Source organism: Ovis canadensis, chromosome 2 (genome assembly GCF_042477335.2).
Source record: "Ovis canadensis isolate MfBH-ARS-UI-01 breed Bighorn chromosome 2, ARS-UI_OviCan_v2, whole genome shotgun sequence".
Taxonomy (NCBI): Eukaryota; Metazoa; Chordata; class Mammalia; order Artiodactyla; family Bovidae; genus Ovis; species Ovis canadensis.
The window spans coordinates 60,984,700-61,008,408 of NC_091246.1; the positions used below are offsets into that span (position 1 = coordinate 60,984,700).

Genomic DNA, 23,709 nt, shown 5'->3' on the forward strand with positions numbered 1-23,709 from the left:
GTGAAAGTGGCTGAGTAGTAGCACACACATGCTCCCCCGAGGGCGTGATGCTTGTATCCACATCCGGGAGAGCTGAAGGCCTGAAAACACTGCTAGGGGTTCTTCCTCTCTCCACCCAGAATGATGTCACAACTCGTTCCTGGGGTGGCATTGGTTTGTCAAACTTCTTCTGTTTCCATAGCTAGAATCAGCCCTACATGGAGGACTGGCATTTCAGTCCTGGGTTTGAAGGAAACTGTGGTGGGGACAAGGCATCCTGAGTATGTGTTGCTTGGAATCGTCTACCTCATCCCTGAAAGTCTGTGTCATTTGCATCTGCTTGGAAATAGAATGGAATTCAGGCCAACCACACAAGAAGGCCACCTTGTTCTTGGATCCTCAGCCCCTCAGGTTCTGGTCACCCTACCCAGCACAATGGCGTGAATAATACTTTTGGCGCACTGCAGGGTGTGGAGTCCCAGCCCTAAAAAAGACGTGCATACACATCTGGCTGTCCAAGTCAGAAGAGATCTCCTGCACCACGACCTGTAATGGGAAGACTGTGCTCTTAGGCCAGACGTTCAGCTGATGGCACTAATGCTAGCTGGGAAATCCTGACCCCACCCTGGCTCCGGTCTCTGAGCTAGAGGATTTGTCAAGGAATAATTTGGATGTGGCTAGTTAAAAAAAAAAAAAAGAAACATGAAAGAAACCTCCCTTTATGAAAAAACTGTGTAAAAGCTTTCTGAGGTTTTTAAACAAGTGAACTACTTTGTTCTTCACTAAGAAGGAGAATGGGGCATGTTTATTTGTGAAGGTTCATTTTCTTGCTAAATTGAGAAAAAGATGGAAAGTACATCATCATTTTACTCTTTGTGGGAAGAGATGACAGATTGGTTTTGGGGGCAATTATTTCTCTTGAGAGAGTGATCTAATACTGCCAATGGTTGGAACCTTTTAAAACCATTCAGAAACTTGAGTGGGTGTGGCAGTGAATCAAAGGGTGTAGTGGTGCCATGTTTACACAGGGGAAGGGCTGTCTATATTTACTCGAGAGCCTGAGTTTAAGACAGTACTAAGCAAATAATTGTGCCTTAAGCCACCTCCCTCTATCCCTACCTTGAAGAAAGCACAAGTGACCTACTCAGTTTTTGTAAGAACATAATTCTTTATAAAGATTGAATGATAAGGAAACTAGTTGTGCTTGAGTGAAGGACTGAATTACATCATCTCCTGCAAACTCCCCTACCCCAACTTCCTTAAGAAAAACTGTTAAGGAACTTGAAGAAAAAGCCCATCTCAAGTGACACAGATTCCCACAGATACCAACAGATCTTCCCTAGTGGGGGAAAAGAGATCATCTTAGTCTGGGTTTCATGGGGCCGATGAAACTTTTCTTTAAAGCCAACTCCAGCCATCTCTGGGACACCAGTCATCCACTTTGTGGATTTCTGAGACACCCAAGCAAGCTCATCTGTACTGGGGAAGCCCTACGGTCCCCAGGTCACACGTGCTCTTGGCCTTTTCATTAGCAGTGAACCATTCTGAGTCCAACGGGCCTCATGGAAAGGAAGAAGGTGGTAGAAGAGCTGCCAGAGGTGAAGTTCTCAACATTGGCACTAAATGTTCCAGAGACCCCAGTGTGTGTGTGTGTGTGTGTGTGTGTGTGTGTGTGTGTAGAAAAGATGCAAGTTAGGGTTAGCTGGACCTCCGTGTTGACTGTTGGTTTGCCTAACTAAAACCGTCACAAGAATATTTACTGTAATTTCTTGGCAGTGTAACAGAATGAAATCTGACAAAAGGTTTTTTTCCCCCTGAATTATGGAAACAGATCAAATAAAACGTTTGAGGGTGGGTCAGAAAACTTTTACATGTTTTTAATTAGTTCATGGACTCTGCAATTCCTTCAGGACTGGGTTGGGAAATTATCTTGGGCAGTGAAGACCATGACATTATAGAGCGATTGAACTGGCCAGAAAGTTCATTCAGATTTTCCGTAAGATGTTATGGAAAAACCCCAACAAACATTTTGGCCAACCTGAGACATGTTATATAGCAGTGACAAAGACTGTACCCCAAGTTTTTAATTATCTCGAAGGAGCAAAATAAACCCAAAGGTTTGTAGAAAATGTAATGGCAACCCAGTCCAGTATTCTTGCCTGGGAAATCCCATGGACAGAGGATCCTGGGGAGCTGTATATGGTCCATGGGGTCACAAAAGTCGGACTCAACAAGTGACTAAACCACCACCACCACCAAAGGGAAAACTAGAAGATAAAGAAAGGGCTTTTCAATTTCCTGGAAAACAACTTCAGAGTTAAATTATTTTTTTTAATTTTTATTATGGAAAAACTTAAACATGTAAAATAAATAAGACATAACAGAAACTGCCCCTCACCCAGGTTCTTTCAGCTTCACCAATTATCAGCACATGAGCTGATAATTGTTTCATCTACATTCCCACTGATTTACTTCTCTCTCATATTAAGAAAACTTCTAAGTTAACGTTTCTTTCCCAGATAAAAACTCCTTTAGGGATGACCTTTATTCTGTCAGTACTAGAGATCCTCCGAAAGCATAAGAATAGAAAGAAACTCAGAGGGCCCAGTAGTCCTGTTTGTCCTGCCTTTCTGCTACCCCATGTCCATTTTCTGCCATCCTCTGACCTGCTGTGCCCACTAGTGCCCACTAGAGACTGCATTCCTAAGCTCACTTTCCTTACTTGTAAGTGGTATTTCCCTTTGGGATTCAGATGCTTCAGACAAGGAAAGGAAACACCAGCAGGAGATCTGAGGATGGGAGGAGAGAGGTTATGGTAATTATTCCTTGTGGAGCCACAACTCAGGTTCCTCCTTGCATGTTTCTGGAGTGGTTATGTCCTCTCCAGCTCCAGTTTCTATCAAGCCTCTTTTCTTCTAAGGCTACAAGTTTTGCTTCAGGCCTAGGGTGTAAAAGCTGTCCCAGTGTTCTGGTCCCTGAGTGCATCAGCCCTTGACTTTGACCCACCACCCCCAAGTCACCTATCTAAAAAAATTTTTCATTGACCTTGCACCTAACTCAAAACTGGACATAAAGCAGGTGCTGAAGATTGCCTTGAATAGACCTGATTCCAGTCAAGGAAATACTTTGGAGAACACCTAAAGAAAATAGCTTGCTGCCCTTTTGAGAACAAACAAGTCAATGACTCTATCTTTCAAAATAGTTTCTGAGATCTACACACTTGCTTTTCTATCTTCAAAAGCTAAACCATGGGCTGCTGAAGCCAGACTATCCAAATGGCCCAGGAGACCTCTGATCTTCTTGTACCAATGAACTTAGATTTTTTAAAATGGCCATTGATGGTAGTTGAACTTTTTCTCACTTCTGGTGAGCCTGGGGCAGTCATGACTTCTGCAGGGTACACTGGATGATGGTAGCTGCCTTATTAAACAAATACTAACACGTTCCCTTGGTTCAAAGATGTTCAAACATGGTGTAGGGTTTGATTTTGATATGGCGAGGACTTAAAGGAGAAACAGAGAAACAAAATGTATTTTCAAAATGGTGTCTGTGTCTAATAATATCCCTCGAAGCTGACTTAACACAAATTCAAGAGGCATAGGTTTCTTAAAGAGACACTTGGCAAATGTTATCACAGCATTAAGAATTCCTAGGAAGACCCTTCTTTTGTTTCCTTCTTTTCCTCCTTCCCTCCTTTATTTCTTCCTTTCTTTTTTCTTTCTTTTCCTCCCTCCCTCCCTCCTCCTTTCCTTTTCTCTCTCCCTCCCTCTTTCTTTTCTTCTTTCTGAGGGAGCTATTTGGAGAGCCAAGCTCATGATGTTAGTTATATACTTTATCAGGTTTGGTAAAACTTCTATTTATTGATTTATTACTGTGTGCTGATCACTAGAGAATAAAGAGACAAATACACAACAGTTCCTGCTCAGGGTATTAGAGTCCAGACAAAGAATTAGATGAAATGACTCTCGTGCATGGCAGAGGGGATGTCCATGCTAGAGATTTAATTGCCACTGGAGCAGCCTCATTATATTGATCTTGGGAGAGACCCTGCTTCCTTTGCATTTATCAGAGCAGTGATGAGACCAACAAATATTACATACTAGAATTTATTAATAGAGGAATATTGATTAAAAAAATACAGTGTGCTCCCAACTCTCTTCACTAGAGATTCTCAGTGATTAGCAAAGATGCTTGTCCCATTCAGAGATTTGCTATTTTCCTCATTCATTCAGTTACCAAACATTGACTGAGTGCCTACTAGTTTCTTAGCACTGTGATAGATAATGGAGGTACAAAGATGAGCATTTTAAGGGGCTTACAGTCTAACAAATAGATTTGTGAATCAGTGTCTTAAAATGTCACAAGTGCAATCATGGAAGTTTATACAGAGTATAGGGGACATAAAGGTGAGGTTTAATTCTATTGGAAAGAGGTAACAAATGCTTTCATAGAACAGTTCACCCTTGAATTGACTCTATAAAAGTGAGTAGATATTTTATCAGCAGATGGAGATGATGGTTCAAGGATGGGTATGCAGAAAGGGATGAGATTCTAGGCATCAAAGCCACCACCACCTTCATTGATGGGAAGGCTTATCTAGTGTCTAGGGAACCTATTCTTATCGTGGTTATGGGGTACCATGGCAAGAGGATGCAACAGAGGTGAGCTGTGGCCAGACCACGGTGGTTTTCTATGTCAGGGGAAGGAAGCTGATTCTTTTTTTTTGTATGCCCAAGGGGTGCCTCCAGGTGGTAAGTACCTCTTCTCTTCATCCTGCCTCTCATGAGCTTGCAACCCCAGGAGATACTGAGGAAGGTCACTCACCTTGTGACAGGGCAGCCTGTGCAGTCTTCCTGGGTTGGTCCTTGGCACTGGGCACACGAGGCTTCGCAGATCTGGCAGTGGCCGTGCTCATCGATGTATTCTCCTGGGGAACAAAATCTAGTTGTTTATCTTATTTCTACTTGAGAGCAGCCAGTTCCCTCTGTGGCTGTGAAAAAACAGTGGAGACAATTCAGAGAGAAGAGACCTTGAATGGCTCAGCAACCAGTCCTGAATCCTGACCTTACGTTGCTGTTGTTCAGTTGTTAAGTCATGTCTGACTCTTTGCAGCCCTGTGAACTGCACCATGCCAGGCTTCCCTGTCCTTCACTGTCTCCCTGAGTTTGCTCAAACTCATGTCCATTGAGTCAGTGATGCCATCCAACCATCTCATCCTCTGTTGTCCCCTTCTCCTCTTGCCTTCTATCTTTCCCAGTATCAGAGTCTTTCCCAATGAGTCAGCTCTTTGCATCAGGTGGCCAAAGTATTGGAGCTTCAACTTCAGCACCAGTCCTTCCAATGAATATTCAGAGTTGATTTCCTTTATAGTTACAACTGTTACTCCCCCAAGGGTCCCAGAAGTTAGAACGTCAGAAAGTTACAAGGCAGTGACATAATTCTGAATCTAGTCAACATGTGTTACAGATGTGTTATATAAGCATTATATGTGTTATTTAAGTAGAAAGAGGCTGGGGGGGGGGTGTCCCACAGGACACTGAGTTCCTACTAACTTGCCTGTTAAAACCTAAGGGCTCCTGGCCCACGGAGACCCCAGGTATAATCCTGGTTGAGGTCAAGCCACAGGTGTGACCTGCCCAGATCTTGTCCCACTGCTCCAGGGTGAGGGTTGATTCTGATTACTAGTCAGAAATGCCAATTGAATCTTGGCTGACATTGGACAGATGTGAGTTGCATCTCACCCTGAGAGAGTAACAATAAGAAGATAGCCAGAGAAGTTCATCTTTCCCAAAGAAAAACCCATATGAGGCCTTCCCACGTGAACGTTCCATGTTTCACAAACCTGGGGACATTTAAAAATTTTTTCACATGGCAAAGGCAGTGGAGAGAAGCCAGCCTTATTGCTGGTGATAATCCGATAATGGGTCTCCATTCATTGAATTCAACCCTTTATTCACTCTACAGTGTCATTGTCTTAAAAAGAAAAAAAAAAGTGAAAAAATGTCTCAGTCAGATCTTAAGACCCACTTTGTATGATGTGGAAATTGATTACACCCAGGAAATATAGTTTCAGATTTCAGTCAAGTCACAACCTTCACTTGCCCCCCTACCTCACCTCAGCCCTGTAAGCCTGTTGAATGTTGTTGGTTTGAGATCCATCCAGCCAGAAGAGGGATGGGGCAAGACTTGCCCCTGGTTAAGTCAAATGGTCTAACTCAAACTCCAAGGTTCACGGCCTGGTTTATTGCAGTTGCCTTGCGAAAAGCCCTGCAAACTTGAACCTTACTGATGAGGAGTGGAGTGAAGTCCCCCCCTCTGCCTTTCCCCATAGCTTTACTGAACTAGTAGAGGTGGGTAAGGCAGACCTTACCTGCATAAATCTTCCACTTGCTAGCACTAAACCACAGAAGTGAAAATGAAGAGGCAGCTAGAATTTGCCTTTACATAGCAGAAAAAGCCTTTCACAGAGACTAAGTCTATTGGTTTTGGTAATTAATGGGGAAGAATATATACTCAGAGCAGAGCAAGAATCTAACAGTGGCCCACCCTGCATATCTTGGATTCTTTTCTTCATTGCCGGGATGCAATGTGGACCAGACAAGTGTAATTTTTAGAATGGGACTGTGGTTCTTAGCTCAGGAGTGATTCCCAGAAGTCCTAGCACTTAGAGAGTGAGGAACCAGAGGGGCCGAAGAATGCAGAGGTTGTTCACTGCGCTTTCCCAAATCATCTAGTTGAGGCGGAAAACCTCCCCTCCCCCCAGGTTCATCTCACCAAGCCAGGCACTCTGGTGTGGGCAGCCTCTGCCTCTGTAGGGAGCACCCTTTACTAATTCACTCAAAGGTCTTAGAGGACTAGTTGTACTTTTGGTAATCAGCATCCTGAGGCAGAAAAAGCTGGGATTTCTGTTTAGTAGGAGTGTTGGTTTCAAGATGGGACTGTCTCACTCAATTACAATACAGGCATTGTATTTCTGCAGCCTTCTTTTTATTTATTCAGACTCCCCCATTCCCCCTCTTTGTTATTGCCCCTGCTGAAATCTCTTCTATTTTTGCTGAGGGAGGCACAGTCAGTTGAGCAGTGTGATTTTCAGCCCAGGCATCAGCAGGATAAAGAGCAGAGGAGGACCCAGGGTGGACCAGGTAGGAAGAAGCAGATCATGCCTACATGGCCAATGAAAATGATCTGTGTTTACAGAGTTCGATGACAGCTATGTGTCTTTCAAAAGATGTGTGCTGAGTGAAGCAGGAATGAGAGACAGTCACAGAGACTCCTAAACCCAAAGAAAGTGTATTCTAGAGAAATGTAGGATCATGAAGAACACAGCTCACTCATTCATTCATTCCATGGATATTTTTTGAACTTCTGTGTGCCAGGTACTCAGTGAGATTTAGATACACAAAATTTAAAAGGCCCTTTTCTTGGGTTTGCAAAGATTTTTGGGTAGAATGATTTGTAAAGAGATAGTTATAATACAAATGCTGGCCACATGCCTTTGACTTTTTGCACAGTCTAGTTTAAGGTCTTAAACAAAAAAGCAAGGGCATATGCTAGACTCTGCTAGACCTAGAGGCCAAGACCGTCCCTGTGCCTTAGCACCCATGCCTGTAGGAACTGACACAATGATGTGGGTCTCCCAGCTCCTAGTATCCATCTACCTTAACCTCCATGACATATCAGAGGCAATGCTAGGGTAGGATTTTAAACTAAATACGCCTTGCTCTGCTAAATCGAATGCTACTTAGCTGGTTCTGAGAGTTGTCCCATATCTATACCCAGAATCTCCTTTGTAATTACAGGTGATGCATGGCTAGGTCAAGCAAGGGTTATCCAGTTATTACTGTGAAAATTTAAAATTCTTCTCTGTATCTGATTTGCCTCTTCTTTGGCTTCCGTAAGCCAGTAGGTGGTACTGACAGCTTGGACTTGTACTTCTTGATCTGCTCACCTATTATGGCCTCTGTTGGTGTTCAGAGAATGCCAACTTAGATATAATCATCACTTGGAATTGCCCCATCTCAAGTGAGATTTTAAGTACACACAGCAAACACAACCTTCTTATGCCCCACTATGAATCTAGCTTACCCTAGGTGGAGCCCTAGGCTGCTTGGTCATCTTTTTCATTCATCCGTCTAGTTCCCTCTTGCATTCCTTATTTGAACTAGGCCAACCTTCCCAAGACCCAAGTCCCACCCATTTTATCCTCACTGTTTCTCAGAATGTGACATCACTACCTAATTTGCTGTTAAGATACTGAGTATCCTCGGCATCTTTTTTTTTTCTTTTTCAATGTCAAAATTCCTGTGTTATTGACTGTTCACTTGTTCCCTGTCTTTGAAGAAGTTAATTTTTTTTTTCCTGGCCATTGTCAACTCTCCCTCTAATGCTCTTAGTCCTTCCTCAGAGTATTTCCCCACCAGTCTTTCTTTAGTGTTTTCTTTACATCTTCATCCTCTGATCTGTAAAAGTTCTCCCCAACCTAAAACCAACCTTCCCAAGCATTTTTCTTCCCTAATAAGTGACTCTTCAAGCCTTTTCCCTCCTACCATTTAGAAGCTAAATGGAGAAAACCTCATAACCCAGAAGCTTATGTAAGAGAGTCAGCGTAGGACAGCTAAACTGTTCATCTCTCTCCTGTCTGCACGCCTCTTAACTTGAGAGCAAGTTCTGGCTTTAGAACAGATGAGAAGAGAGGAACCTGCCCCATTTTTCATATTTATGTAGATGTCCGATTAGTTACATAAACTACTACCCCCAGCCCTTGGAGGCACAAAAGTTCCACTGCACATTTGAAACAAACAAATAAAAAAAAACCCAGATTCCAACAATGTAGTCACTTTTTTTTTTTTTTTGGTTGTTGGAACAATAAATTCTTGTCATCTGTCTTCATTGCACAATGAAGCTGAATGTTTATGACAGGCGTGATATACAAAATTCTTAGGAAAATCACTTTTAGCACAGACTTCAGGAGTCAGTATTTTTGTTCTCCACCTCATCCTATAAGCTCTTCCTTCTGGTGTCTTCATTCATTATTATCATGTCCAAATTATCTTTCTTCTATCATCAAAAAATTTTTCACTTTCCTTTTAGTTTCTTTCTCATCGTCTAATAATTCAAAGGACACTGAGACAGTGGGGTCTCCTGGTTGGGAATGATGTCTCTGAAGACACAGCTTAAAAATTAATATTTGTGAAAGAGGCTTAGTCTGCCTGTTCTACCTCTTGATGACATTGCAGAATGTGTTTGTTTCAACAAGTCTAAGTTATAAATAAACTTTATGAAATCATCCAGAATAGGTGAACATTGATTACCTCCTCCACAGATACTAAATTTGGTCGAGACTCACATGACAATATTTTTTAGGCTTACATGGTCCAGAAGAGCTTCATGTCTCCTGTGGAAATGCTGTGCTTTCTTTTGTACCTTGTAATATTTCTTTAATGATTAGAGCCAAATTTATTGTAATATTTAAGCAAATATATAAATTCAGTAAATTAATAAACATATAAGTAGATTATAATGTGAGTTTAAAACAACTTTTTATCAAGGGTGATTAATTAGGGAAAATCAGGAGGGACATTGGATAAGAAATGAGTCATTTGGGTTTTGATCCAGTTATTTCAGTGAGCAAACTTCAGTTCAGTTCAGTTCAGTCGCTCAGTCGTGTCTGACTCTTTTTGTCCCCATGAACCGCAGTATGCCAGGCCTCCCTGTCCATCACCAACTCCCGGAGTCCACCCAAACCCATGTCCATTGTGTTGGTGATACCATCCAACCATCTCATCTTCTGTCGTCCCCTTCTCCTCCTGCCCTCAATCTTTCCCAGCATCAGGGTCTCTTCAAATGAGTCAGCTCTCCACATCAGGTGGCCAAAGTATTGGAGTTTCAGTTTCAACATCAGTCCCTCCAATGAACACCCAGGACTGATCTCCTTTAGGATGGACTGGTTGGGTCTCTTTGCAGTCCAAGGGACTCTCAAGAGTCTTCTCCAACACCACAGTTCAAAAGCAACAATTCTTCTGCACTCAGCTTTCTTTCTTGGGGTACCTGAATTATCTGTAGACCTCTGTTTAAGTGCCTTAGCACTCAGATACCAGAAACCATAGAATGTGACCTTCCTGAATGTCTCTACAACCAGAAGTGCTAATCAAATAATACTATTTCTCTGCAGGGATGTCAATAACTAGTTTTCAACTTAAGATACCACTGTGTGAAGATAGTTTTCATGAAAAAATCTATATTATTGCATTTCACCAGCTTAAATAAATATGCTCAGTAATACTTTCAACTAGTTGTAAGTTATATACTAATGAAATAGTTCAGGTTTTAAGGACTCATTAAGTGTAGAGTTTACAGCAAGACTCAAAATATGAGGCCATCAACTGAGACTGTAATATCTTCACTTAAAAGTCTACACACTTATTCATCCTTAAAAAGGAAGGAAATTTCTTATACATGCTACAACATGGATGAACCTTGAAGACATATGCTAAGTGAAATAAATCGGTCACAAAAGGACAAATATCACATGATTCCATTTATATGAGGTACTTAGAGTCATCAGCTTCAGAGGAACAGAAAGTAAAAGGGAAGTTGCCAGGAGCTGGGGAAATACAATGGGGGAGTTAACTGCCTAAAGGGTACAGAATTTCAGCTGGGGAATATGAAAAAGTTCTTGTGATGTATCCTTGGTGGTAAGGGTTGCACTACAGTGGGAATAGTAATTAATGCTGTAGGTCTGTACATTAATAATGGTTAAAAAGGTAAATTTTATTTAAAAAATTTTTATTTTGTATTGGGGCATAGCCAATTAACAATGTTGTGATAGTTTCAGGTGAACAGTGAAGGGACTTAGCCATACAGATACATGTATCCATTCTCCCTGAAACTTCCCTCCTGTCCAGGCTGCCACATAACGTCGAGCAGAGTTCCCTGTGCTATACAGTAGGTCTTTGTTGGTTATTAAAATGATAAATTTTATATTATGTACATTTTGCCACACACACGAAGTCTACACAAAGAGTTTATTTCTTAGCAGGGCAATACTTAATTTTAACCAAAATCTCAGGATTATCAGCCTGTGGAGACACATTTGAAAAGCACCAACCATCTTGGAGAGAGAGTTTGTTCCACTGAGTGTTGGGAGACCCCTTATATTAATGGAGGTAAGTGAGGAAGTGGAGAAAGCTGGCAGCTGGCACACTGTCTCCTTTCCATTAGGATTCACAAAGATAGAGTGAGCATCAAGCGACTCAAAGGAGAGGTGTTTCCACAGCCTGGAGGTGTCTGGGGCTCCTGCTGCTCTCTCCTGTCCTGCCAATGAGTCCCCCTTTTACTCCCCCATAGGCTTTTCTAAGTGATGAAACTTATCTTTGGTGACCTCATTGCATTTTCATTCTCAGGCACTAGTGTTCTTCTGTGTGGTTTGTGCAGATGCTCTGAAAGGCTAGTTTGGCACCCACCCCCCACATATCCTGGCGCTCCTGCAAAAAGGACAGATTATAAAATGTGGATCCAACACATTGCAAATGTTTAGTTTCCTTCAACCTGCATGCTGAATGAAGAGTAAGGAATCAAGCATTGATCCTTTGAGTTTTTCCACTGTTGTTGTTTAGACCCTGACCACAGCCTTCTTAAAGAAAAATGTATCCAGTGTATGCACCCCAGTGTTCATTGCAGCACTATTCACAATAGCAGGACATGGAAGCAACCTAAGTGTCCATCAACAGAGGAATGGATAAAGAAGATACATATATACAATGGAATATTACTCAGCCATGAAAAGGAATGACAATTGTTTCATTTGCAGAGACATGGATAGACCTAAAGACTGTCATACAGAGTGAAATCAGAAGGGAAAAAAACAAGTATCACATAATATCACTTATGTGTAAAATCTAGAAAAATGATACAGATGAACTTGTTTGCAAAGCAGAAATAGAGACACAAATGTAGAGAAAAAATATCCAGATACCAAGTGGGGAAGGGGATGGATGGGATGAATTAGGAAATTGGGATTGACGTGTATACACTGCTTTGTATTATATAAAATAGATAACTAGTGAGAACCTAAAAAAAATGTATCCAGTGTGAAGTCTTGGCCAACATACCTGAATAGAGTGGTGATGTAGCAATCACACAAACTCCCATTCTCTGATACCTACCATGTTAGAAATAGTGTTCTAAGCCAATAATGTTTAAGCCAAACAACAGTCTGTTTTATAAATGAGAAACTGAGGCTCAGAGAATTAAACAATTCATTCAACTAGGTCAGTCACAGTGTTGGGTTGTGACCCAGATGTGTCTGAGCCCATGCTCTTTCTGCAAGATTTCCCTGGTACAAACTCATTTCCACTTTTGGAGTTCCAAGTAGCTTTGCTATTTATGAAGAGAAAGAACAGAGCACATGCCTGCTCTAAACCACTTGATGAGGTAAGGGTATCAAAAAGGAATTCACTATGTAAACAAATGAACTTTGAGCAGGCATGGTGCACTAAGCAGATTTACTCAGTGATTGAATATACCCTCCACATTTATTTTCTCTGATACGATGGCCACCATTTATTAAAAGACAATTGTTTATTGGATAGAGATCTTACAAACAGCTTATTCTCTCTACTAGGATAGAAGCTTTTAAGGGAAACCCCCAGTTTTTTTTTAATGAATAAAATAATTGATTGGAGCTCTGCAAAGGGATTTTTCTATACTTTACTGCTGTCCAAAACCAAAATAAACTACTTCCTAAGAAATAGCTTACAATCAGAATTATAGTAACCTCTCTCTGGTCCCTCAATTTATATGAAAATTTAGTATAGATGGACTGGTGTCTATATATCTTTTTCTCAATTAACATAATTTTACATTGCCTTTATGTTAGTGAAAAATCACTCTTAAGTCTTAGTTAGGGAAGTTGAAATTAAAAAGACACTGAACAGTTGATTTTAGAATTAGGCACAAGAGAACGCAAGAGGTATGAGTGTGATTATTATCTGTAATTAAACAAAATAAATGTACAGCGCCTATTGTTAAATCTGTGGATGAGGGAAGCTGTGAGCACTTTCCCACAAGCAGGGTTTGGTGGGTAGGAGCCATTTTTTTCGCCCATTGGAGGTGTACAAACCGGGGTGATGCTGTCTGCTCTCCTGTAAGTGAACCTAGACTCACTGCAGGTTCTTCTGGGCACTCCATCCCTCTCTTCCTCAGAGGTAAGGTTTTACCCCTAGTGCTCAGTGTTCCCACCATTTGTACCAGAGAGACCACTCATGGAGAAACCGTACAGATTCTGATATGTTCCTGGTAAGAGGTTATGTGAGGTTCAATACCCAGTGCTGGAAGTAAGTGACCATAATTTGGGAGAATGACTTGTTTACCTTTTGGAAAACATAGCTGATTACCTGAGGCAGGTCACGCTTGGGTGACGCTTATTGAGGCAATGAGTGACTTGAAAGGAGAGGTTGTTGACTAGAGCTTCCTATAAGCCAGTGAGTGATCATGGGTGCTATGAGGCCTTAAGGACTGTACCATTTCCCTGCACTTCAGACCTGATGAAGATGGCAGATGAAACTAGCAGGGTTGTGGCCCATAGAGCCTTCCCAACACTTTTGAACTAAACAAAGGTCCTAGCCCATGAATTGATTGAACCCAAAGTCTTTTCCAAGGATCTTAATACAATCTAAGTGTTTTCTGTGATGGTGGGAGTCCTGAACACAAGCATAAGATGAGACTTGTTATCATCCACTGTCTTTGCTATAGTGACCCAGAGAGCCTCCCTAAATAACTGCTTTTATTGGTTGTTGGTTATTTTATTGGTTAAAAGACTTGCTCCTTTTTTTTTTTTTTAACGTAAGTTGGTGCAGCCATTGTGGAAAACAGTATGGAGGTTTCTCAAAAAACTGAAAAATAGGACTACCGTATGACCCTGCAATTTTACTCCTGAGTACCTATCCAAAAACCTCCCCCAAATGCCAATGTGAATAGATAATGCAGCCCAATGTTCATAGCAACATTGTTTACAATTGCCAAGATATGGAAGTAACCTAAGTGTCCATCAACAGATGATTGGATACATGGTATATATATGTGCGTGTATAAAACACTACTACTATTCCATAAAAAAAGAATAAAATTTTACCATTTTCAACAACATGGATGGACCAGGAGGTTATTATACTAAGTGAAATAAGTCAGACAGAAAGACAAGTACTGTATGATATCTCTTGTATGTAGAATCTAAACTAGTGAATATAACAAAAAAGAAACAGACTCATGGATACAGAGAACAAACTAGTGGTTACCAATGGAAGCGGGAGGGGCAGTACAGTGTTGGCAGAGTGGGTGTTACAAAGTACTGGATGCAAGATAGGCTCAAGGATGCATTTTACAACATGGGGACTATAGCCAATATTTTGTAATAGCTGTAAATGCAAAGTCACCTTTAAAAATTATATAAAAATTTTTAAAAAATTAAAAAATAAAATGAACATAAAAGCCCAAACCCATGCTCTTAAGCCCATCAAGGCACCACTACTGTCCCTTCCTCAACGCCGGTGCCCCTGGGAAGGAACATCCTCAAATTATCCTTCTAATCTTGCTCTGCAGTAACACATCCAAAGTACCGTCTTTGTCTTTCCTCTTCCTCTCTTAATCTTTCCTCTCCCTTCCTTAATCTTTCCTTTTCCTTCCTTAATCTTTCCTTTCCCTTCCTTAGTCTTTCTTCAAGCCCTGCCTGCTAACCTAAGTTGCAGACTAATTGCTAATTAAGAGAAAGAGAAGCTCCTGGAAAGAGAAGGAAGTTGCCTTCCAAGGCCTAGGGCTCCATCTGCACCTGAGCTGGTAATTGACAACTTAGTCTTTCATTGGGTCATCATTAACTCTCCCCATCCTTGGGCAGGGGATGCTGCCTTCTAAGAGATGGTTTGGTTTGCCTAGTGACGTGTCTGAGTGGAGCATGGCACCCAGAACACCTCAGTCCCTTAGTGACCAGGGAAACATTTGATGAGTCAGGCTGCGATATGTTTTGTTGACAGTAACCAGATTGTGCTTTTGAAAAGACTCAAGTGTGGAAATAAGACAGGGAACCAAAGTCTGCATTGTGCCTACAGTGGAGTGCCAGCGTAGGAGGAAGAATTGTCTTGGGTAATGCACAAATTTCAGAGTTATCCCCACCACCTGGGTTTGATTTTGGCTTCCTTCTCCAGCTGCCTGACATTAATCAAGTCACATATTTCCCTGACATTCCTCTTCTGTGTACTGTGTATTGTGGATAATATTTTCCTTCTTACAGAATGTGGTGGGGATCAGATGAGAAAACGGACCTGAAAGTGCCTTGCATAGTGGATAAAAGAATGGTAGCTGCAGTTATCATGTACTCTGGTGTGTTATCTCATTAAACCTCAAATTAATAAGGTGGGGTGAAGTGAAAGTATTAGTTGCTCGGTTGTGTCCGACTCTTTGCGACCCTGCCTGGCTCCTCTGTCCATGGCATTCTCCAGGGAAGAACACTGGAGTAGGTAGCCACTCTTTTCTCCAGGGGATCTTCTTGACCCAGAGATTGAACTCAAGTCTGCATTGCAGGCACATTCTTTACCATGTATGAGCCAGGGCAGGAGCTATCAACTTAATTGGGAATTTAAGCATCGAAATGTTAGCTCTCTGACCATCAGTCATATATCCTGGTCTCACTTAGATCCCAAATTGTGCCTTCTTCACTACCCTTGAGGGGACTTGAACATATTGCCTGCATAGGCCCGTGGCAATGAGGCAACTGAAATTAGCAACCTGTATATGGAGAACAATCCCATCTCAAAGCAATTCAGCTGCAAGACACAACTTGCACACCTCACGTACCTCATGCAGGCAAGGTCATCTTCATACATAATTAGCAGCCCCTTGGAGCCAGCCTCCCTCTATCAGAGCAGGCAGCTTTCCCTGCATTTAGCTGTGGAAACTTCTGAGGCTGTGACTATGCCCTTTTCAGGCTGCTGAGATAGAAGTTCGGGAAGGCACATGAGGCTTTTTCCAAGCAGAGTCTCACTGAGTCAGGCACAGAGCGTGGAATTCTGCACCGCATGCTGGGGTGGGCACTGCAGTTGGACAGCTGGGACAGGCCCTAGCTTCTTTCCTTGGCTGTCATTGGGACAGATTACAGTGTTCCCTCTCTGTCTCAGTGACGCTGGCACACATAAGCAGACGACAGTGGAAGTGGGGGCGGTGTTGTAGGTTGTGAGTGTTGTGTGCTCCGTGTGTGGCCAGGGGGATGGGTGGGGGAGTTCGTGTTGTGAGGCAAGGGGCCTCAGACTCCCTGGGTGTCAGAAGGAAGAGTCTCAGGTGCGTCCCTGCCCACCAGCCTCCTTCTGCATGGTTTGTGTCTGATTAGAGCTTTAGCCTCTGCCCAGAGCATGGGATCCAGGAGTAGGAGCTCACTTGGCACCACCGTAGAATGCTCTGGCCTCCCTGTCCACTCTTCAGGATTCCTCTCTTTCCCATTGAGCCCCTGGATGACTGTGCGCTGGCCTTTCCTCACTGAGAGAGAGAGGCTGGAACAGGTGAAGTGCTTATATGAGCTGGAACCAGCTGTCCTAGCTGTGAATCCCAGGGCTCTCTCCTGTGTAAACTTGCACAGTGCTGGAACTTCTCCTCCCCTGGGCCTGACTGCCATTCTTCACAGCCAAGCCCACCTCAGAGCAGACCCTTAGCGTCTCCCCGGGGGCCACTGCATCTTCCTGCTTTACTTACATCACTGTCCTGGCTAGGGGAGGGGCTCTTCAGCATCACTGTGGGGGAACAGACCCCATAGTGGGTCCTGGGCCCTCTGGGACCAGCCCCTGCCTTCAGGTCTGCAGCCAGCAGCAGAGAGGTGGGGCTCGTCATCCAGGACTCCTAGAAGCCTGGCGCTCCCTATAAACTCCCTGAGATCCCCACAGGCAGAGCTGATGAGTCAGGCTCTCCTCCCCTTCCCAAACTCCCTCTGGCAGCTGTCTGACCTGCTTTGACTCCTTTTTGCTTTCAAGGCTGCTCTTGATATTCATCTTAACCAGATTTTACACGGTGCAATGTGCCTGAGGCCCCTAGTCCTCCCAGAGCAGGAGAGGGCTGGTTCCTCTCTCTGCTGCTCACTGTTCGCCAAAATGGGCAGGGATGGGCTGTGGAAGAGCTTCCCGTGGGCTCGGGAACTTGATCGGTCTTTATGCAATCGTTGAGTGTAATTTAGGTTGTAATTTCCTAAAGATGAATTTGTAAGAGTCCAGCATTTTCTATGGGATAAATACAAGTGCTTACTACGGTAGCACGAATGATGGGCAGGCAGAACTGTTAAGAGGAGCAGAGACAGGAGAAGGATGTCATGTGTGTTTGGGGGATTAGAAGTCCAGGTCCTGGATCAGATATAAGGGGACCTTTTCTGGGATAGCTGCTGGGTGCTTTCTCGATGGTTCCACATTTAATTCTCAGAGCCAACTTGTAGAGGTAAGCACTGCTCTCATTTTGAAGATGAGGAAACTGAGGCTCAGGAAATTTAATCTGTCGAAGATCACTGAGTTAGTGATAATCCAAATAGCTCACACTTACTCACTGATGGCCGAATGCTTGGAATTGTCCTGAGCACTTGGCATGTATTAAATCAGTCCTTATAATAACCCCACGGGGAAAGGAGAACCCTGTACAGCTGGTATTTTGTTTTTTAAAAGTGATCCTCATTTTTCTGTTGAGAAAGTTGAGGCAATGAGATATGAAGTGACCTGTTACCGTCACTGAGCTGGTGGCAGAGCTGGGACTTAAATCCAAGAGGTTAGATTCCAAACTCTGCTTCTTTAATCCTGGTTTTCCAGCACTCCTTTCCCCAGAAGATAGTGGAGATGGTATTTAACCCAGGCCCTGCTCACTTCTCATGTGCCTCTTCCACAATACTGGAAATTCGAATAACTGGTCGGGGGTTTGTGTGTGTTTGTATGGGGATAAGTTCACAATATGTAATCCTAGGCACCTCAGTTGTGCAAAGTACACTATTCTTTTTTTTAATTTTTAAATTGGAGTATAATTGCTTTTCACTATTGTGTCCATTTCTGCTGTACAATAGCATGAATGAGCTACGCTGCTGCTGCTGTTTAGTTGCTAAGTTGTGTAGAATCAAGTGTTCAAAACTTAATGGTTGCCCAGGGCATCTGGTTCTCATTGTACCCTTCCCTGAAGACAGGGCCATTTCTTGTTTACTTTTGGGTCCTCGTAGCTTTACTGCATGAGTAGAAGATAGGTCCTAGACTTGTTTTGTGTTTTGGGGGGAGAAATTTGATAGATATTTGTTTGTTGTACTGAAATCAGTGACTTGGGCCTGAAAAATATGGGGGAAATGGAGCATATTTCAGGAGGGGAACACTTAGAAAGCAAAGGATTGGGAGACTGGATGAGGCATGATGTCTCTGTGACTCAGGAAAATGTCTGAAGCTAAAACTGAGTTTGGATAGAGGATACAGACCATGGAACATCAGACAGAGGTGTATCAAATGGGTGTGGTTGGCCAAAGTGAGCTGTGGAAGATCTAGCAATAGTGTCACTGATGAGAATAAATTTGGTGGATGATCACCCTGTTCAGGGGAGACTGACTGAACTGGAGGGCGCGGTTTGAAAAGTCAGCTCTGCAGTTGCTTCAGAAGTCCTGGAATGAGGGAGTTGGAGCTATTGCAACCCAAATCATGATGATAAGGTGGTTCGAGAACACAGAGTCACAGGCTCTCAGGGAGAGGGAGATTTTGGAGCTTTTCTACTCTCACTACTCCCCCTCCCTTAGGGATCAGGGTTAATCGTCTCAATGGTTTCCAGTCCAATGACTGCCCAGTGTTTGAATGAAAAGGAAAAGGTAGAACTCTTTCTCCTCCATTTTTGGAAAATCCTGTCAGAAATGTCTTTGTAGTTAGTAGGCCAAAATGGCTTCTGAGTAAATTTCACATATTGGTCATTTCCAAAAACATATTTATGAGAAGAGTGAAAAGAATCAGATTTGAGTCCAAGACTCAGGCACATGTAGCTTTGAGTAAATCAGGTAATTGCTGAGCTTTAGTTACTTCTGTGACAGTGGGGTTAAAACATATCCTGCCTGGTTCTCTGTTTTATTTGGAGGATCAAGTGATATGCCTTGTGACAGTGTTTTGGAAACTTTAAAATGCCTTATAAAGAAGGGGAAGATATGATGATTAATGCTCCACAGGAGGGAATACAGTAGTTTAGTGACAGACAAAGCTGGATTCATATTCTGACTCTGCCGCTTTCTAGCTGTGGGATCTGGGCTCTACTTCTAACCTCATTTCCATAGCTGCAAAATGGAATACAAATAGCCCTACTGTATAGAGTTGTTGTGACAACTATTTGATAAAGGACTCTAAAGCACTTAGCACGGAGTCTGCCTGACATATGATAAGCATTGAATAAATACAATTACTGATTATTGATAAATGATGGCTCCAGCACACAGGAGATGAGCTGAGAACAAGAAATCAAATCCATGGACTTGAACTTTAGGGATTAAAGAAGTGGTGGTAGCATTGATAGGGCCTGAGAATGTGAGGGAAGCTGGTTAGGATGAACTGGCAGATGTTTTGAAAATGCACAACTCCCGGGATGGTGCTGTGTGTTTATACAGATGCCCCAGGCAGGATTTTGACAGTGGTTGTTTTCTGGGTCTGCTCAACATTGAGCATCTGTGTTCCCTATCCGACACATGTATAACAAGAGTTGATGCAGTAAAATATAGTGCAGGCGTTCACAGCCCATTCTGCCAAGAGCCATGCCATAAGCAATCAGGAGCTCAGTGCATTATTACCAGATAGAGTGTCATGTTTAGATGCCAAGATATGAAAGAAATGTCATCACCTACACATTCCGGTGGAGGGGCCATCCTGTTCTTGGCCGGATGGTTGTTTGGCAGAAAAGTCAAACATCTGTAGACATTCAAATATAAAACCCATGAAGAAGGAAGGTCAGTTGTTACAAAGGGCTCTTATCATAGTGATTTCAGATGCTTACCTGTGTTTCGTGCCCATCCTATAACATGCTTTTCAATCAGTGACGAGTCTCAGGTAAGTGAACTAGCATTAGTAGGTTAAAGGCGCATCACACTGGCAGAAGCTATGCTTGTGGAAGGTGCAGTGAGCAGCGTCCTTATAATCAAGGCTAATCAATCTGGCTAAGTGCCTGGGAAGGGGAGAGCATGAGTTTGATATTATTTGTGTTCAGGAGAGCGAGCTGTTTGAAAAGTATATCTCTCTCAAGAAAGTTTCATCAGTTAACTATCAGGCAAGCTGATATTCACTTAGGAGATTCCTTTTTTACAGATGAAAAAGCTGAAAATAAGAGTTACACAGTTTGCCCCAAATCACTCAATTTGCCTGTTGCGTGTCCATATTCAGCTATGCTGAGGGGAAAAGAAATAATCATTTGGGAAAACTGTAGAGAGAAATAAAGTCAAAGCAATACCCAGAGATGACAGAAGCCGTGCTTTTTCTTGGTTGGCAAAGGACTTGATACCAGAAGGCTGTTGATAGTGACATACAACTTAGTTCACATATTAAAATTCTAGAGCTCCATGGGGTCACAAAGAGTTGAACACGACTCATTGACTAAACAATGAAACTTGTCAAAACATTTTGGTAAATAATCTATTTGGAGTCAGGAATGCCAAAAAGCCACCTGGTATTAGATAGCTCTGTGGAAATGTATGCATTCATTCATTTAACATAATTTTTGATCACCTACTCCATGCCAGGCATGCTTCCAGTGATTTGAGACACAGTGGTGGGCTAGACACAAGTCTCTTCCCTGGTTCAAACACAGGAGTTAGAGAGTAAACCACAAGTACAATGAGCTAGTAAACTTTGTCTAATTAGAAGCTAATCAATGCTACAGGGAAAACAAGGCAAATAGGGCAAGCAAATTGGGGAGTGCTGGCAAGGGATGCAGGTTGCAAATGGAATATAATGAGATCCAGAAACAACAGCTATAGAACCCAAGATGTGAGTGTAGGCATTAAACTGGAGTTGTTCCTAAAGTTAGTTGACAAGGTTAATTACCAACATGCAGTACAGTAATTTTGCTTCCAGTAGGCTAGACAGTTGCACTTCAGAATACACTAGCCCTATTCTATCTAGGCTTGTAATATCCGTAGTTAAAAATGACTGCTTTCCTAGACATGTGGTCCCCAGGCAGATTGCCCAATGTGAGTCCAACTTTTAATGCAAAATGTCTTTCCAGCACAGAAGTGTACTGCCAATTTATTGAAGTTCGCAGAGAGAATGATACTGGTTGACAAAAGCATGCTAAGTAGGAGTGTTATGTTTCAAGAGGTAAAGTGGAGGGATGAAGCAGACAGGGACCCCACATCAGGCAAGCAGGCATTCCCAACTCAATTCACATCACAGTTTTCATCAACCCACTTTTCAGAGAAACCACCCGGGCTGGAAAAAAGAATAACTGCCTGAGCATTCAGAATCACTGTGAGCTACCTAAGGCACTAATAGTTAATATAGTAGATCTGTCTTTTGGACATCCTCATAAAAAGAACCATAAAGAGTAGGGGGTTAAATGTGATCCAAGGGGTTTAACAGTATTTTTAAGAGAAAGTACTTTAAAAATGAAATTGACAGGGAGTCTAAGGGAGATGATGGCTCACTATATGAGGAGGCTTTAAAAGTAAAATTCTTAAAGTATAAATCACAAAGGGTCTCAGTGAGGAAGAAAAGGCAGGAGGTGCTTAAAGAAACCAGTACCACTTCACAGCGAAGTCTGCCAAGTTTGATGCTTAGATGTGGAAAAGGCGGCCAGAGCATCCACGATTTCCTGCTTGGAGCCCTGGTTGCTTCTGGGGGATGGGATATTGAGGGAGAGCTGCTTAAACTTTTCAGTGGCTCTCCAGAGCACCTGGTGCTGTCTAGATCCTTTACAGGGCACTTGGGGCCATTCACAGCTGGGCCCTGGTCTGCACCATTAGCTCATCTCTCTCTCTGCTCCCCAGCTTATTGAACCCAAGACTCTAGGCCAGAGAAGCTCCTGGCACTTCCAAGCCCCTTTCTCCAACTCTGTCCTTCCACTCCTAACCTCCTGCCCAGAGGACTGACAACTCTCTCTACTATATGCATGGATAGTATTTCCTCTCTGGGTTTTTTTTTTTTTTTTTTTCTTCATAGTCTATGTTGCTAGGTCAGGTTACTTTCTCTCTAGCGTTTTCTGTTTCTGGTGGTGGTTTAGTCACTAAGTCATGTCTGACTGTTGTAACCCATGGACTGTAGCCCATCAGGCCCCTCTGTCCATGGGATTTTGCAGGCAATAATACTGGAGTGGGTTGCCATTTCCTTCTCCAGGGGTATCTTCCCAACCCCAGGATTGAACCCTTGTCTCCAGTACTGCAGGCAGATCCTTTACTGACTGAGCCACCATTGCAGTATAAAGCTGTAAAGGCAGGGCTCCTCATTCATTCTATTCCCTGTGTCTAGACAGTACTTGGCACATAGTGTTAATATTTAGTAAAAAGGTGAATAAATGAATAGTTCAATTAATTAATGTTAGATAAATGCTAATAAGAATGAATGTGTGTCTTTTAAGCTACCAAGTTGTGGTCATTTGTTGTAGCAGCCATAGGAAATGGATACACCAAAATTCCAAGGGCGCGTTGGTGGTAGAAGAGTCTGATGATGTGTTGTCCAAACTCTGGAGTTCCCCATTGGTGCTGTGTGGCTGGGGATGAATTAATAATCTGTCAGTCTCAGGGCAGCAAGCCATGTGGGGGATACTGATCTTGCAGAAGTGTCAACACAGTTGCCTGCTTCTCTCTCTGTGAGGTGGGCTGAGGAACCCTTGTAGATAGGATGCTTCTGGAGAGAGGCAGGTGGAGCCTGAATTCACTGTGCCTTGCCCACCACCCTAATGACCCACAGCAGCCCTGCCAGGGAGAGTCACAGAGAGCATCCTGTATCCTTGAGGGAGGGCAGAGCATGGGATAGGGAAAGGGGTTCCTTCTCTGTAGAGGAGGGGGGTGGTTTGTATGCACCCTTGTCCATCACCATGCATTATCTTGTGTTATTATTATCTGGTGCTATTATTGCTTTTTTCTTTTAATGAACAAAGTGAGCATTAGAGGGATTCAGTAATGCATCCATGGGTACACAATAAATGGTCAAGCTGGGACTTGAATCCAGATCTCTCTGGTCTAATGACTAGGTCTGTAACTAACATCAGTGCCAGTGGTTCTCAGGGTGGGACTAGCAGCGTCAGCATCACCTGGTTTTACATGATTAGAAATGTAATTATTACATTATTAGAGATGTTAATTCTCAGCTTCCACCTTAAAGCTACTGAATCAGAGACCCTGGGGTGGGGCAGCAGTAATCTGTGTTTGAACAAGCTCTTCAGGTGATTCTGATATCTGTTCAAGTTGGAGAACAGGTGCTCCCTGCTGTTCCTTCTTCGAGTCTTTTGGAAGGACAGTCACCATCTTGCTTGCTACTCTGAGTTAGTATTTAGCACAAGTGGAAGAAAGTGGCCAGTGTGCACGGTACAAGGATATACCAGACTGTTGTAGAGATTGATGTAAAGTCTTCCAGTAGTGGATATAAGAGAGAAGAGGGGGAATCCAGCACAGAGTCAGAAATTCTGTTTACTGCCTGGAGAGTATTTGCTGTTTGTAACCATTGTGAAGGTGAAAGTATAGTCACTCAGTCATGTCCAATTCTCTGTGACCCCATGGACTAT

The 23,709-nt window shown here is 42.8% G+C and overlaps 1 protein-coding gene across 2 annotated transcripts in view; it reads right to left on the minus strand.

Annotated features, from left to right (window-relative positions):
* PCSK5 (proprotein convertase subtilisin/kexin type 5) overlaps positions 1-23,709 on the minus strand; it is a 503,732-nt gene that overhangs the window by 96,928 nt on the left and 383,095 nt on the right. For both annotated transcript variants that reach the window (XM_069576329.1, XM_069576328.1), the window contains exon 21: positions 4,804-4,906. In XM_069576329.1, the coding sequence (XP_069432430.1) occupies positions 4,804-4,906 (103 nt within the window). The remainder of the gene's footprint in view (positions 1-4,803; positions 4,907-23,709) is intronic.